This window comes from Megascapheus bottae, chromosome 20, assembly GCF_031878675.1.
Source record: "Megascapheus bottae isolate mThoBot1 chromosome 20, mThoBot2.hap1, whole genome shotgun sequence".
Classification (NCBI taxonomy): domain Eukaryota; kingdom Metazoa; phylum Chordata; class Mammalia; order Rodentia; family Geomyidae; genus Megascapheus; species Megascapheus bottae.
Window position 1 is genome coordinate 4,786,755 of NC_143528.1, and position 16,364 is coordinate 4,803,118.

The 16,364-nt window shown below is 48.8% G+C and overlaps 1 protein-coding gene across 2 annotated transcripts in view; it reads right to left on the reverse strand.

Annotated features, from left to right (window-relative positions):
• Positions 1-16,364, reverse strand: part of Adgra2 (adhesion G protein-coupled receptor A2) — a 38,061-nt gene that overhangs the window by 16,099 nt on the left and 5,598 nt on the right. For both annotated transcript variants that reach the window (XM_090353924.1, XM_090353923.1), the window contains exon 2: positions 6,288-6,359. In XM_090353924.1, the coding sequence (XP_090210050.1) occupies positions 6,288-6,359 (72 nt within the window). The remainder of the gene's footprint in view (positions 1-6,287; positions 6,360-16,364) is intronic.

The window sequence follows — 16,364 nt, forward strand, 5'->3', positions numbered from 1 at the left end:
GATTAAGGATAGAGTTTGAAGCCAGCCTGGGCAGACTCATTTCTAATTTAACAGTAAAAAGTTGGAAGTAGCCAGGAGTTTGGCCTAGTGGTAGAGTGTTTGCCTGGTATGCACATAGACCCAGGTTCGATTCCACAGTACCACATATGTGGAAAAAGCTGGAAGTGGTGCTGTGGCTCAAGTGGTAGAGCTCTAGCCTTGAGAAAGCCCAAGGGGGGCAGTGCTCAGGCCCTGAGCTCAAGCCCAGGACTGGCAAAAAAAAAAAAAAAAGAAGTGCTGCTGTGTGGCTGTGTGTTGGTGGCTGACACTTGTAATCTTAGCTACTCAAGAGGCTGAACTCGAGGATCATGGTTTAAAACTAGCTAAGGCAGGAAAAACATGAGACTCTTATTTACAATTAACTACCAGAAAGCTGGATGTGGAACTGGGACTCAAGTGGTAGACTGCTAGCCTTGAGTGAAAAAGCTAAGGAATAATGCTCAGGCTGAGTTCCAGCTCTATGACTCTCCTCTCTCTCTCTCTCTCTCTCTCTCTCTCTCTCTCTCTTTCTCTCTCTCTCCCTCTCTCTCTCTCTCTCTCTCTCTCTCACACACACACACACACACACACACACACACACACACACACACACACACACAGAAATGTAGTATATTCATTACGATAGAGTATTACTTAACCACAAAGAAGTATGAAGTACTGATATATACATGGATGAGCCTGGAAAATATTATGCTGAAAGAAGCCAGTTATTAAAGATTATATGTTTCATGAGTCCATTTATATGAAATGCCCATAATAGGCAAATATATACAGAGAGAGTAGATTAGTGGTAGAGGAATGGAGAGTGACAGCTAATGATTCAAAGTTCCTTTTGTGGATAATGGGAATGTTCTAAAATTAGATTATGATGATGATTACACATCCCTTAAAACCCTGTTGAATTGTACCCTTTAAATGGATAGACTTTATAGAATATAAATTATATCCATTAGAGCTGTTAAGTGTTTCAGTTGGTGTGTGTGTGTGTGCATGTGCGTGCGTGTGCATGTGTGTATGTGTGTATGTGCATGTGCGTGTGCGTGTGCGTGTGTGTGTGTGTGTGTGTGTGTGTATGTGTCCACATTCAGGCAGGGTGGGGTGGTACAAATTGGCCTTCTGGCCCCTACAGACCTCCCTGCTTGTGGGTTTGAAAACCAAATTATAGGTTTGTTGGCCACAGAGCAGCTTGCCTGGGACTCCATAACTCCATAGGCTTCCAGGGCTCTCTAGAAAGTGTGGGCTGGCTGCAAGACAGGCCAGACACTCCTACAGGTATAGAGATTGGGTGCAGGAGTTGGGGGACAAGTCCTGGTGCCCAAAGAAACCCATCATCCCAGCCTCCACCCTGCCCCAGCACCTGCCTCTGCTATTATCCTTCAGTTATTTATTGAGCACACACACTGTGCCAGGTACTGACGCTTCCACAGCAAGTGAATGGGCTATCCCTGAACCTGTTAGCCTTTCTCCCTGGGCCAAAGCAGTGCCAGAACCCAGGGCAGCTTCAGTAGGGCATTCCTCCCCAGGGTTGTCAGGGATGGGAACACACAATGAGGAATAGAACCTCAGGCGTCACTTTTGGCTCCACCCACAGATTAATGGAAACCACCTGGCCTGTGTGAGTCCCACTCCACCCCCAAGCCTCTACTTGCCTGCTTTCATTCCCATGAGCATCTGCTTCTAATGAGTGCCCCAGCACCCGCTGCATACCAGCCCCCAGGGCTCATTAATCTCATTAGGCAATGACAAATCATTCCTAGGCTGACCAGGCTCCCCTCCCCAGGACTTTTTCTCCACTTCCCACAAGCCTCTGCTGCAGGCCCTGTCCACACTGAACCATAAACCAGAGTACACTCAGGCTATTGCTCTATCGATCTCTTCTGTGACTTGTGGGGCCTGTGATCAAGGGGTGTCTCTCTGTGATTAGAACACCATTGGATCCCACAAAGTCTTCTCAAGTTCTGTTCCCCACTGCATGTAGTTGATGAGAGATCAGAGATAGCAAAGGATCATTTACACTTCTGGTGCCAAGTCTGGGGGGAAGAGAACTTACTTAACATAATATGAAGCCCTAGGTTTGATCCTCAGCACCACAGAAGGAAAGGGTGTGGCAGGGGCGCTTTGATGTGAGAGGGAGAGTCAGATTTCAGGTCCATCATTACCTGGACATGCTGAGAAGTTTGGACAACTCTACAAATGACAAGCAGCCAGCCCAACATCTTGCAAGTTGGAATTCTTCCAAGACCAGGACACTTGGAGGAGGGCTAGGGACAGGCATTCCTGGGCTGAACATTAACCACCTCTGCTGGACCTATTGCAAATTTTCTGGCCCATAGTACCCAACTGTGGGAGTCCCTAGCTCTACTTAGACATAGTTCAACTTGGTCTGGTTTGTCTCCCTTCTGCTGTTCTTCCTGCCTACCCTAACACAGATGTCAGCATCCCCCTGCCTACATGACCTCCCCAGCCTCGGTCAGAATCCTACACTGCAAAACAGAAAACAGAAAAGCCTACTTTCCACTCTTGGCCAGCAAGGTGACATCCCACATTCACACAGGTTCACTCTCAATGGGCAGAGGAGCTCTCAACACCAGGAGGCCACAGGGACACGTTTTTTTTTAAGCATCGTGGACCTACCACTGCAGTAGTTACTAGCCTTGCTGCCTGTAGAACATCAGATTTTAAGCTGCCCCTCCTGACTCCATGATTTAACACTTCTGGAAGTGGGCCGCAGGATCTGTATTATTTAGAATCCTCTCCTCACCCTGGTGATGGTTTGTTTTGTGTGTCAGTTTGGCCAGGCTATAATACTCAACTGATTTAGTCAAACATTAATCCAGCCAGGTGCAGTGACCCACACATGTAGTTCTAGCCACTTTGAAGGCTGAAGCAGGAAGGATCAGGTTCAGAAGCTGAAGCTAGCCTGGGCTACTTAGCAAGACCCTGTCTCAATCCTGGGGTTAGGGATATAGCTCGGCGTAAGAGCATTTGCCTGGCAAGTCCAAGGCCCTGAATTTGGTCCTCAGCTCTGGGGGAAAAAAATCCTGAACATGATGGGACTTGCCTGTAATCACAGCACAGGAGGTTGAGAGAAGAGGATCTTAAGTTCAAGGCCAGTCAAAGCTACACAGCAAGACCCTGCCAAAAATGAACAAACAAAACAGCCCCTAAAACCAAACAAATCACAAGATGTTATAGATCTAGATGCTATGAAAGTATTTTTGTGGATGAGGTTAAGACCTATGATCGGTTGGTCTTAAAGAGATTATGCCTGACAGTGTGGATGGCCTCATCAATCAGATGAAAGAGGAAAGACTGAGGTTTCCTGGAAAAGAAATTCTGCCTTCAGACCGCAGCATCAACTCCTGCCTGACTTTCAGGTCTACTGGCTTGCCTTGTCTGCTCTATGTCAACACGGAAGTGGCCAACAGAATGGGAACCCTGTGCCACCCCCCACAGCCCAGACACCCTCCTTCACCCTCCTTCTGCTGCTACCCACAGCACACCCCTCTGCCTGGAGACTCCTCCAGAGCCTGCCCAGGGTGCAGCACGGACAGCACCACTCACATCCAAGAATCATGAGGCTTTTTTGAGGGGGGGGGGTACAGCATGTTACTGGGGATTAGTTTCAGGGCCTCACATCTACTAGGTAGGCACTTTACCACTTGAGTCAAAGCCTCCAGTCCCTTTTGGCATTGGTTATTTTCAAGGTAGGGTCTTGATTATGCCCAGGGTAGCCTGGACTTCAGTCTTCTTATTGGTGGTTCCTTAGGTTGCTGGGAAGGACAGGTTCTCCTCAGTGCTCCCAGGCATTGGTTGAGATGGAGTCTTGTGAACTTCTTTTTACCCAGGCTGATCTCAAACCACCATTCTCTAATCTACACCTCCCAAGTAGTCAAGATTATAGCCTTGAACCACCTTGCCTGGCCAGATCACAGGATTGAAAACCCACAGTTGCTCCTTACAAATCACTCTGCCTCCTGCATATTTTTACTATGAGAACACGAAAGCCCTAGCACTGGCACCCACTCCTGATCACACTGCTCTTGACTCCTAGGACTTCTCTTCCCCTTACTCTCTTTGCTCACCCACATTCTCCCCTTCCCCTTCCTTCTCTTCCCCCTCCTCTCCCCCTCCTCCTCCTCCTCCTCTTCCTCCTTCCTTTCTTCTTCCTCCTCTTTCTCCTCCTCCTTCCCTTCCTCTTCCTCCTCTTTCTCCTCCTCCTTCTTTTCCTTCTTTTTGGTTTCTTGCCATGTTGCCCTGTCTGGCTTCGAATTCCTAGGTTCAAGTAATCCTCTTGCTTCAGCCTCTCTAGGAGCCTGGACTACAGGTGCATACTGCCTGGCTTGTCCTTCTCTTCTGTTTCTCAAACACCAGCATTTCTTAGACACAGGGGCCTTTGTCATGACTGCTGTCTCATCTCCATACATCTCTCCAGATAGCCATGCAGCCTCTCTCCACTCCTTCAGGTCTAGATAACCTGATCAGTAAGACTTTCCTTGCCCTCACTGCATTAACTCATTTATTAGCACCCAATCTCTTGCCTTCTGACTCTGATTCATTTTCCTTGTCTCTCAACAAGTGACACAGGTACTAGCTGTTCTTTGGGCTCTGTCAGTACAAGGGAGTGACATGGAGGCACTTACACTCAGTGGGAGCCAGGAACAGAGCCCGACACATGGCGGGGCTCCATAAACATCTGTCAGAAGAGTGAGTGAATGAAATGATTCATAGCAGCAAGTACTGAAGCTCAGGGTTGGGAATTCTTGCTCTAGTGCCCTTTCTCATGCCTGCTCCTCCCATACCCCACGGCTCAGCACAGAGTCGATGCCCATCTCTCATGAGTCTTCCAATTGTCCTCCACACTTTAGCCTTTCCCATGCTTTGAATGCCCCTGCTGTGTGGGCCGCTGGGCCCCTGAAGCTGGACCGAGGGCTAGGATTCAGAACACTGACATGCAGGGGGAGACTCATCTTTTTATCTTTGTCAGAAAATTGTCCTCATGGGACTAAAGGACCAAGGGAAGACTGAGAAGATGAAGGGGGGAGGAGTGGGGGAATGCAGTGAGACGACCTGAGGCTCAGAGCAGCACTAGCTTTCTGGTGGTACCTGAGAAGGAAGAGTGACAGAGGCAGGACTGGCTCATGGGGGAAGGAAAGGGGCCAGCAAGTCAGCCGCAATTCAGCTTTCTCCAAAAGTCCCAAAGGAGCCTTTGGTTTCCTGCAGTTGCTAAGACCAAGCCTGTCCAAAGGAGAGCTGTGCTCCCGAATGCTTACTGATTATGAGGAGGATTTGAATGTTCCCTGTTGAACATGTGAGCGTTCAGGAGACGGGGAAGAGCCTTGGTGACTAGGGCTGCAGAGCACAGAGCTGTGTGCACGTACCGCCTGACCAGTCAGACGGGACTCCCAAGAGCTCCACCCCCAAGCCTTTCCCACACTGGGATTTTCTGCCCACACGTGGACTTGGCTGTTGGGGAATTCTCAGAGAGTTCTGACAACACCACATCGTGTAGGACACTGTATCTCCTGGGCCCTTGAACCCTCCAGCCTTCAGAAATGCCTCCTTTGAACTTGACAGAAAGAACACCACCACCCCGACCTCCTTAATATGGATGTAATTGGCATCATTTGTGGTCTCCGCTGTACTTGAGTCTCCCGTTACATTGTCCTCAGTCAGCTGGGGGAGGGTCAGGGAGGATTCTCAATGCTGGTTGGGCTGGTGGGCCCAGGCAGCGTGCATGACACTGCTGCCCTAGGTTGCACCTTTAACCCAGGGAAGGGGTAGGGGAGAGGAGGCTAAGAGAGAATCAGCTTGGCCACCGTCAGCCCAGAACTCTAGCCCCCTCCTGCCTTTGTTTGTTGATTTGTTTTTCTGGAAGGAGGAAAGAGGCCTCTGTCACATTAAGGCTCTCTCAGCCCTTTCATGCTGAGCCCCCAGCTGGGTGGAGGAGGCCCGCTAAAGCACTTAGCCCTCTAGCTAATTGCTCATTAAAGAGCGTTAATGAGCTTCCCCTAGCCCCTCCCAGCCAGTGTTAGCACTCAGTCACCTGCTGGCCAGGAGCTGCACTCTCCCGACTCAGACCAGCTCACTCTGTCCTAAGCTGGTGGTCAGGTCCTGGCTCTGATAGGGACCTGCAAATCTGGGTTCACTCAGTTTTCTCCCCCAGTTACCAAGGTCTGTTTGCAGCCAGTTTGCCCCATTGCCAGCACCTCCCCACAGCATCCCCACCACACGTTTTGAGCACTTACAGCTTTTCCAGGAGAGACAGTCCCAGGAAGGAGCCATTGCGGAGCACAGTGATCTTGTTGTTGCTCAAGAGCCTGAAGGGAGAACACAGACAGGGTGCTGTAAGAGCACGCCCTCAGGAGCAGATGCAGGGGGACCCAGGCTCAAAGCAGGCATTCATGTAAATATCCCTGGAGGTGTGCAGGGGATGCCCTACTGGGATACACATCACCATCATAACGCTTGTCACAGATCCACCTTCCTCTTCTACATCCAGAGCAGAGTGTGTGTGTGTGTGTGTGTGTGTGTGTGTGTGTGTGTGTGTGGTGGGGGAGTTGACTTCATTGGGGCCAGGGTTAGCTCCAGGTAGACAGGCAGCTCAGCAAGTCTGGAGGCAGATAGAGCCCTTCAACACACTCCCCCCCTGGAAGCCAAAGACTCCACAAAAAAAGTGACTAGGAAGAGCCAGGTGTCCCCCCCCTCTCCCCAACTTTACCACTGCTGTATTCCTGCTTCTCTGAGTCTATCTGCAGCCTGGCAGAAGGCTGATCAAGCCTAGGGCTGCCTTTGTATTGCCCCCTCTGAGTTTTGTTTATTTACTCATTTGTGTTTAGAGGAGATCTCTGCTCGCCACTCAGCCTTTCCCTGCCAGACTCCCCACAGAGAAGAAGGAGGTTCACACTAGCAAAAGGGCTCATCTTGAACAATTAATTGCTTATTAGAAAGCTTTAATGAGCCTCTCAGCTTAAACTCTTGCCTGCCCTGGGCTTAGCAAAGAGTTTCCTTTTCTTTTTTCTTTTTGTCTGAGACCCTGACTCAATTTTGTATTTTATGCTCAGATTCTCATTGGCTAGAGCTCTACCACTGGAACCACGCCTCCAATCTCAAGAGTTTCTTTGATCTGCTCTTGATGGAGTATTGAGCAGAAGGCCAAGGAGTAGATCTCAGGCAGTGTCTAGAGTGGGCAACCTCTGGGCTGGACATTCAGTGTGAGGAAAGGTGACTAGACCAAGATGAGCAAGCAGATATCTGCACCAGACTTCAAAGTGGGCTGGGGGATCATCTCACATGCAGTGAGAAGGCCTCCGCATCCACTCGTCTAGCTGCTCCATCTTCATTTTTTCTGTTTTTATTTTTGTTGTGTTTTTGTTTTGTTTTGTTTTTAGGTCTGAGACCAGGACTCAAACTTGCCACCTGCTACTTTCACTCACTGGCTAATGCCCTACCAATTGAGCTACCCCTTCACTTTTTTTTTTAAAAGTATGATGCCAGGGATAGAACCTAGACAAGTACTCTACCAATGAGCTATAGCCCAGCTTCCTGCTCCATCTTCAACAGGTTCCCAGAGAATGGCTACGGTGGCCAAGATGGAGGTAGATGGGGGTAACTTTCTATGGCAAAGGGAAAAGATAGTCTTCGTCTCTTTTCCTTTTTCCCTTCAGATAGACCCCCTCCACCCATGTACTCACTGTCTATGGTCCCTCCAACTGTGAGAATTTAGCATAGGGAAAGAAGAGTATTGCTGGGTTTCCAAAATGCTGCACATACCACCATCACCAGCAGCACTACCACCACTGCCGCCACCACCACCATCATCATCATCATCATCATCATGATGTTGATGTTCCAAAAGGCATATGGTAAGGCTGGGGATATAACTTAGTGTTTGGACACTTGACTAACTATGAGACCCTGGGTTCCAACCCAACAGTTTCACAGTACTTAATATTAAAAATTAGAGCTGGGCGCGGTGGCTCATGCCTGTAATCCTAGCTACTCAGGAGGCTGAGATCTGAGGATAGCAGTTCAAAGCCAGCCCAAGCACTAAAGACTGTGAGACTCCAATTAATCACTAGAAAATGGGAAGTGGGGCTGTGGCTCAAGGGGTAAGGCAGTAGCCTTGAGCTGAAGAGCTCAGGCACAGCACCCAGACCCAGACTTCAAGCCCCATAATCAATCAATCAATCAATAAATAAATACATAAAATAATAGAGCTTTTAGGAATAATTTTTCTTGAACTCAGGGCAGGGGGCAGGGGTGGTGGCTCTGGGCTTAGTGCTGTACGACTTAAGCCACACCTCTATATCCTCTTTTTTCTCATTTTACCTTCACTTTCTCTTTTTCTCACTTATGAGTGAGGACAAGAGGTGGCCTCATGGGGGTGACAGATTCTTGATGTTGGGAACAACTTTTTAGATCAAATTGATCTCTCCCTGTCTTCAGTTCTGTCCCTTCATACACTCCAGAGTTTGCATTAAATGGAGAAGGTCAGATGATCTCTTCAGGAATGCTAGGAATAGGTCCTGCAATGTCGAGTGAAAAATGGCATCCATTCTTGTGGCCCTGTCCCCTGTCCCTGGCTAGGCAGAGGGTGAGGGAAAAGGATTGAAATGTTGCTAGGGGTGACAGAATAGGAGAACAGAGTTCTAGGTCACCACAGCCTCTTCTGAAAAGGGAGATGGCCATGAACATTATTTCTCAAGTGGGGGAATGGCTTAGAGAAGAGAACATAGCTGGTATTCTGCGGAAATATCCAGATGTGGTGCGGTACACCTGCAATTCCAGCACGCAAGAGGCTGAGGCACCAGTATCTCAAGTTCGAGGTCAACCAGTTCCACATAAGAAGGCTTTATCACAGAACAAATAAATGGGCCTGAAGTGTGGCCTATTGGTAGAATGCTTGCCTAGCATACACAAAGCCCTGGGTTTGATTTCTTGGTACCACATACACAGAAAAAGCCAGAAGTGGTTCAAGTTGTAGAGCACTAGTCTTGAGCACAAAAACTCAAGGATAGTGACCAGGCCCTAAGTTCAAGCCCCAGGTCTGGCATCAAAATAATAATAATAATAATAATAATAATAATAATGAATTAAAGAATTATATTTCATTGTTGTTCATGGTGTCTCATGCCTGTAATCTCAGTTAGTGAGAGATCAGGAGGATCAGTTTGAGGCTAGTCCAGGCCAAAAGTTAGTGAGACATCACCATCTCAATTAGGTATAATACTGTTGGTCTACGATCTGAGCTAAGTGGATTACCAAAGGTAGGAAGATCACAGTTTGAGGCCATCTAAGCAAAATATATGAGACCCAACCTGAAAAAAATAACTATAGCAACTGAGTGCTGGTGACTCACACCTGTAACCCTAGCTACTCAGGAGGCTGAGATCTGGGGGTTGCTGTTCAAAACCAGTCCTGGCAGGAAATCCATGAGACTTTAGGCTTGAACTCAGGGCCTGAGCACTACCCTTAGCTTTCTCAAGGCTAGAGCTCTACCACTTGAGACACAGAATCACTTCTGGCTTTTTCTATGTATGTGATACCAAGGAATCAAACCTGGGTCTTTGTACATGCTGGGCAGGCACTCTTACCACTAGGCCATACTCCCAGCCCCATGAAACTCTTATCTCCAAGAAATTACCAAAAGAGCTGGAAGTGGAGCTGTGAAGTGTAACGTTGAGCAAAAGAAGCACATGGACAAGAGGCCAAATCCTAAGTTCAAGCCCCAGAATTGGCACCATCACTATCCAACCACAAAAAAAGGCCTTTAAGGTATAACTCAAGTGGGAGAAGCCGGGAGGCCTTGAGTCCAAGTCTTGATACCATGCACATACACATATCCCAACTCTTCACAGAAACTACCATTACAGTATGTAATAGATATACAAAATCATAACAGGATACTTTTCTGCATTATATGTATACCATGTCATGGGAATTGGAGTGTATTCAATCAGAACATCTCAACTGACATCCACACTGTAAGCACACATGTGTCTGTAGGCTGGAAGGAGAGGGAGCCCTTAAGGCAGGCCCAGATGGCCCTGGGGCCCAGAACAACTTGTCTCTTGACTCTCTAGGCTGCAGGGCCGGAACCCAGTCACATGCCACTCACTCTGCCCTGAACCCAGATTTCTTTTGGGCTGGGCCTTCTCTCTCTGCTTCTTTAAGGTAGCCTGTATATGCTGGGAGAGGGCAGAGCAGGGGTTGGGGCAGCTATAACCTACACTTCCGGCTTAGCTAGCCCAGCACAAACTACAGCTCTAAAGTCTCAAATCACATTCTTTTTCCTAGTTACAGAGAATATAGCCCTGACCTCTTCCCTCTTACCCATGCCAAAAGGCAGGCTTCAGGCACACAGCGGTTCATCCTTTTCTTGTCATGGATCCTCTGGCCTCACTGCCAGCTCTTGGACAGAGGGCTGTAAGCATCTTTTGCCTTAACTACCTGAAGAGTTCTGGGGAAATTTACTTTAGACATAGATTATCCCAGAAGTGCCCTCAACTCTGTCTGTGGGTTCTGTTCTCAAGTGGGTAGGTCTGGGAACTTTATTTCTTTTATTGGTTCTGGGGATAGAACCCAGGGTATTGTGCATGCCAAGGAAGGACTCCGTCAGTGGGCTTCTTGGCAGGTGGGAAGCTGGCAGTTACAGGCCTGCTGGTGGAGTAGATGAATACACTTCCATGTCCTCCTCTAATGAGAAGGAAAAGGTCCCCATAATCTGAGAAAAATCTCATGGGAAGAGAACAGGCAGGACATCCATAACAATTGGGCAGGGGAGCAGGGAGCTTCAAGCCTACAAGCCTACAGGTTAGTTTTATGCAGCTATCCGACACAGGGCCAGTCTGGGAATTCTTTTACGTCCCCCCCCCCCCAGCACCCCCTCCCCGCAGACTCCCTTCTCTGCTTCCCAGGGAGCCAGCCTGGTGGACCTCCTTCCAGCCACACTGCCCTGCGGCTACGGCACAGCCCTAGTTGCCCAGTCAAGTCTCCAGCTTCTTTCCTCCCACATTTTCCCACTCCAACCTCAAGCTTTCTATGGGAAGGAGGCCCAGTCCCTGGGGTCCCCTGTTCCTTACTCCAGAGTTTGGTATCTGGCCAAACTGAGGGGGCACACTCAGTCCATTCCAGAACTCTTTCCAAGCTAGGATCCTATTTTAGGGAAAAGAAGTGAGCAGAGTCACCACAATTGAGACTGAAGGCCAAGGGAGTGAGTGGCTGGCGTCTACAGAGAATCCCTGTGGCCTCTGGGGCAGCCACAGGAACTCACCAGATACCACCCTGACATCAAAGGTGACCCTATAGGGATCACATGGCCCTGCTCTGCGGGGCATGGAGCCAGCACGTGCCTGTAACTGAATGATTCTCCCAAGTGCTGGCAGTCATACTCGCCAGCCCCTCTCCAATCCATGCTCACAAAGCACCCCCTCCCTCCTCATCCCGCACAGCTTCAGCACTGGAGATCTGCGCTCTCCAGGGAGCCTGGAGTCTAGATCCCCAGCTGAACCAGTCTCTCCTCAGGATTCTAGAACCTCACAGTCCCCCATCTTGCCCTAATACTTGCCGGTGGTAACTTGGCAATGTCTTAAGAAGACAAGCAGTTGGGGAAGGTGGTTCTGCTTGTTGACAGCCCACTGTGAACTGGCCAGAGGACACCATAGCTCCCAGCCTGTCTTATAGGCACAGAGCTCAGGGCCTTTGAGAATTTTCAAGACCCACAAGAATGTCTGGAACCTAAAATATAAATACTGGGCTGGGGAGAGAGTACTTAGCATTTACAAGGCCCTGGATAGGAGGATCTCCAGCACCATGAAAAAAATAAATAAAGCAAATGAACAAACAATTTCTATAAAATTGGAAACTAATCAATGCTTGATTACATACAGCAAATGTTATGGTTTATCCATAAGCAATGATTATTGTGTTTAATGAAAGTTTAGTATGGTTGATAGGGCATTAGGGTCTCCAAGAGACCTGCTGTCTGCAGGGTTGCTTCAACACACTATCAGGCCAATGGCTGTGCTTCTGTGCATTCTCCTCCCTCCAGGTGGCTCTTCCTGTCCATTTAGATGAACAGCTGGGTTCATCAATGATGGAGAGGAGATGCAAGGTGTTTTGTTCACTCCTGAACTTCCTTACCATCCCTCCCCTGGCTGGAAGCCTGTCTAGTTATCTCCACACACCTGCAGACAATAGAAGGCCCATGTAGGGACTTCCTTCCCCAGGCCCTGGGACTATCCCTGAACTCAACCTGGCAGTGGAGCCAGCCAGGGAAGGTAGGCTATAATTGGCTACAGGTCAAGGCTAAGGCCTTGTAGCAACTACTGGTTGCCCTTTGTGCCCCCGCCCCTCTCTCCTGGGGCTTGAACTCAGGGCCTCTCAATCCCAGTTGGCTTTTTTGCTCAGAACTGGTGCTATACACTACTTGAGCCATGCCTCTAATTCTGGCTTTTTGCTCATTAATTGGAAATAAGAATTATTTAGATTTGTTTCCCTAGGCTGGTTTCAAACCTCCATCCTCAGAACTTGCCCTCCTGTGAAGCTAGGCTTGCACATGTAAGCCACTGGCACCCAGCCTTTATCTGTTTTTTCTAAACTACCCTTTCTTTTCTTTTTTCTGCCAGTCCTGGAGCTTGAACTCAGGGTCTGAACACTGTCTGTGGACTTTCTCAAGGCTAGAGCTCTACCACTTAGCCACAGCACCAATTCCAGCCTTTTCTATGTATGTGGTACCAAGGAATCGAACCCAGGTCTTCATGCATGCTAGGCAAGCACTCTACCACTAGGCCAAACTCCTGGCCTAAACTACCTTTTCTTATAGATCTTGTCTACAGCTCTCTAACCACCCTGCAGACAAGGGCACTCTATTTGTTGGGATAGGCAAAACTAAGAAATTAGGGCTCAGGTGAGAAGGACTGGCCTTAATCTTTGGGATCAAATCTAGAAAAAGAAACCTAAGGAGCTGGGAGTGTGTGGCCTAGTGGTAGAGTGCTGGCCTAGTGTGCACAAAATCCTGGGTTCGATTCCTCCATAACTTATATACAGAAGAAGCTGGAAGTGATGCCGTAACTCAAGTGGTACAGTGCTTAGCTTTGAGAAAGCCTAAGGACAGTGCCCAGGCTATGAGTTCAGGCCCCAGGATTGGCAAAAAGAAAGGAAGAAAGGAAGGAAGGAAGGAAGGAAGGAAGGAAGGAAGCAAGCAAGCAAGCAAGCAAGCAAGCAAGCTAGCTAAGGAAAGGTACCACAGATATGTGTGTGTTATGTGTGTGGAGGGGGTAATGAGAGTGGGTTGATGGAGATTTTGGGGTCCAAGCACCTTATTTGGAGGACAAGAAACTAGAGTCTATAGTAATGTAGACTACACCTTGATTCATTTACTCATTCCTCACACAGAGCACTCACATGTGCTCAACCCTGGGTGATTCGCTACTGCTATGAACACAGACACACAGGGTATCCATTTCTTTGTGTGCCAGTATTGGGACTTGAACTCTGGACCTTGCCTTTTTTTCTTATGCTCTGCCATTTGAGCCACACTTATACTTAGGTCTTTTTTTTCCTGGTTAATTGGAGTTGCCTGAATTAGTCTGTACAAGCTGGCTCCTGAGAGCTCAGCCTCTTCAGTAGCTAGGATTAGAGGAATGAGCCACAGTGCTCTTTGCCTTTTTTTCTCCCCTGATTATTTTGAACTCAGACCTTCTTCGGCACTAAACATGCATCTTAGCACTGAGCCATACCCCCCCACAAGATCCATTTACATTTTAAAATAGGTTGCTCTGTTTAGCCAAACATTTGGCTCTCATTGATAGGATTTTATACCCTGTGTAGAGGAGGAGATGAAAGTAGAATGGCAATTTCTGTGTACGCGTGCACATTCACATGCACACTGTACTCTGTAGGATATGTTTCCTTCTACCTTCTTTAAAAAATTTTTTTGGCTAATCTTGGATCTTGAACTCAGGGCCTGGGCACTGTCCTTGGGCTTTCTCAAGGCTAGCGCTCTACCACTTGAGCCACAGCACCACTTCCTGGCTTTCTCTATGTATGTGGTACTGAGGAATCAAACCCAGGGCTTTTTGCATGCTAGGCAAGCACTCTACCACTAGGCCACACTCTCAGCCCCTCCTTCCACCTTCTTGAAGGGAAATTTGTCAAGACAGCATGTGTCAAGCCCAGAACTGGTGGTTCATCAATGTGAACCAGGGAGGCTGAGATTGGAAGGATTATGGTTTAAGACTAGCCTGGGGAGAAATGTTCAAGAGACCCCTTTCTTGGTTGGCACTGGTGGAATGCAGGGGCAGAGTTCTGTTGTTGCAAGTTGGGGACATTTTCCTTCTCCCTCTCATTTCTCCCCATTCCTCTACCCCAATCTCTAGAGCAGAGCACCCATCTAGCTAGCCTGGTGCCATTGTGTGGCCCTTTGGGACAACAAATGCTTGATACACAGTTTCTCAGTTTCTGAGTCAGGCTGACTTCCAATATTCTGTGCAGTCACTTTGGATGGTGGTGCCTAAGTCACTTGGAAGGAGATGGAGTGGTGGATCTGTCCTGTCCTGTCCCCAGGATTCCTGCCCCAAGTGTGTTCTCAGTAGATGGAGTATGTGAGACTCTGTCCCTCCCATGTTGAGAGGGGCCTGAGGGTGTCTGTCAGGTGAAAACATCTGACTGAAGTCTTTGTTACTGAACTTCTCAGACAAGTCTTCCTAACTAGGTTTTGTTGTTTGGGTTGGGTAGGGTGCTTTTGTTGTTGTTGTTTGGGGATAGTTTTTCCTGTGTAGCCCAGAATGGCCTTGAACTTTTGATTCTCTCACCTCAGCCTCCAATTAAAAACAAAACTATATATATATATATATATATATATATATATATATATCCATGCCTGACTACCAAGTGGGCTTTATCAGTAATAAATTATTTTCATTCCCTTGTCTGATAACCCAGCTCAAGTCCAGTAAAGGAGAGTTACGTTTTGGGCATCCCCAAACTCCAGTGCCATGTGCCATGTACCTCTGTGCCCAGCTGCCTTGGGTAGGGTGATCATTGGGAGGCAGTGAGGTGAGCCTCCAGAGGCCTGGGACCTACTTCCTGGGAGCTAGCTCCACTGGCTGCCCTTGCCTCTGTGTTCCCCACTTACTGAAGTGACGGGGGGGGGGGGGGGTCAGGAGTCCTGAAGTCTAGGTGTGGCTGTGAGCTGGAGCAGGTCAACCCCTCTCTGGGGGTCACCTGCTTAGTACAGAAGAGACCCTAACCTTGTCTTTGGTAGTTTTTCCCATCTTGGGGCCTGGGTCACATTAAGTCTGAAGTCACAGTATTTTTGCCTCACCACAAGATTGCCAGCAAGGCCAGGAGCAGCGGCAGGGGAGAGTGAAGAAGCCCGGAGGAGGGGCAAGCAGACCTTGTCTTCCCTTTCCAGCTGGGAGCTGTCTGCCCTCCCCGCACCCCCCCCCCCCCATGCAGGCTGAAACTCCCTCCTCAGGCCACGCTTTCTCCACCCCACTGCCTGCTCCTCTGTGACAGATGGGTTCCTCTGCCCCTCACCTGGCCTCATCCATCTTACATATCCCCCTGGCTCCCCCACTGGGGCCCTCCCTGACTCCCTGGGGAGAAAACTGAGGCAAAGCCTCTCGGGGAGCAGGTCCTGGGAAGCTGCCCGGGTTAGCTCACTCAGTTTCTCTGCGCTCCTCTCTCCTCCTCCCCTTCCCCAGCTCAGTCCTAAAAGCAAAGGAATGTTCTGGAGTTTGGGAAGGATGGGGGGCCCCCTGAGAAGGGAGGAAGGGGAGGAGGCAGCCTCCTTCTGTCAGTGTCTGAGCTCTAAATAGAACACAGCGGCTGGGCTGGGGGAATGAAAATAAACAGCCCCTCTAAGCAGCCCTTCCTAGCAGTCACCGGATTTTCCTTCTGGTCTCTCAGCCCAGGGCCATTTCCCTTCTCTCTTCTCTTCTTGTGTCCTCTTCCAGGGCAGCCTCTACCTCAGGGATGATAAAGTAGCTGCATGGCATAGAACTCAACTCCTCTTTCTGGGCATTGGTGAGGAGAGCAGCTAGCCCCCTCTCCCCAACCCTTTCACTGAGGGGAAAAGACCTGGATCAACTCAGAAATGGCTGGAACTTTTTCTCTGGCAGAAAAGGGTTCTTATCCCAATGGCTCTCATGTGGGATAAACTTAGAAACACTCTCTCACTTTAAAAATATGACCCCAAATTTAGGGGTCAATCTACGGTTAGTTTCAAATTACATTGATTTGCCTCTGCCTTTGGGGGGAAATTCTCAGACTCACCCCCAGGACTAAGGTTGCCCCTTTCCTTCTTCAGTCAAAGGATG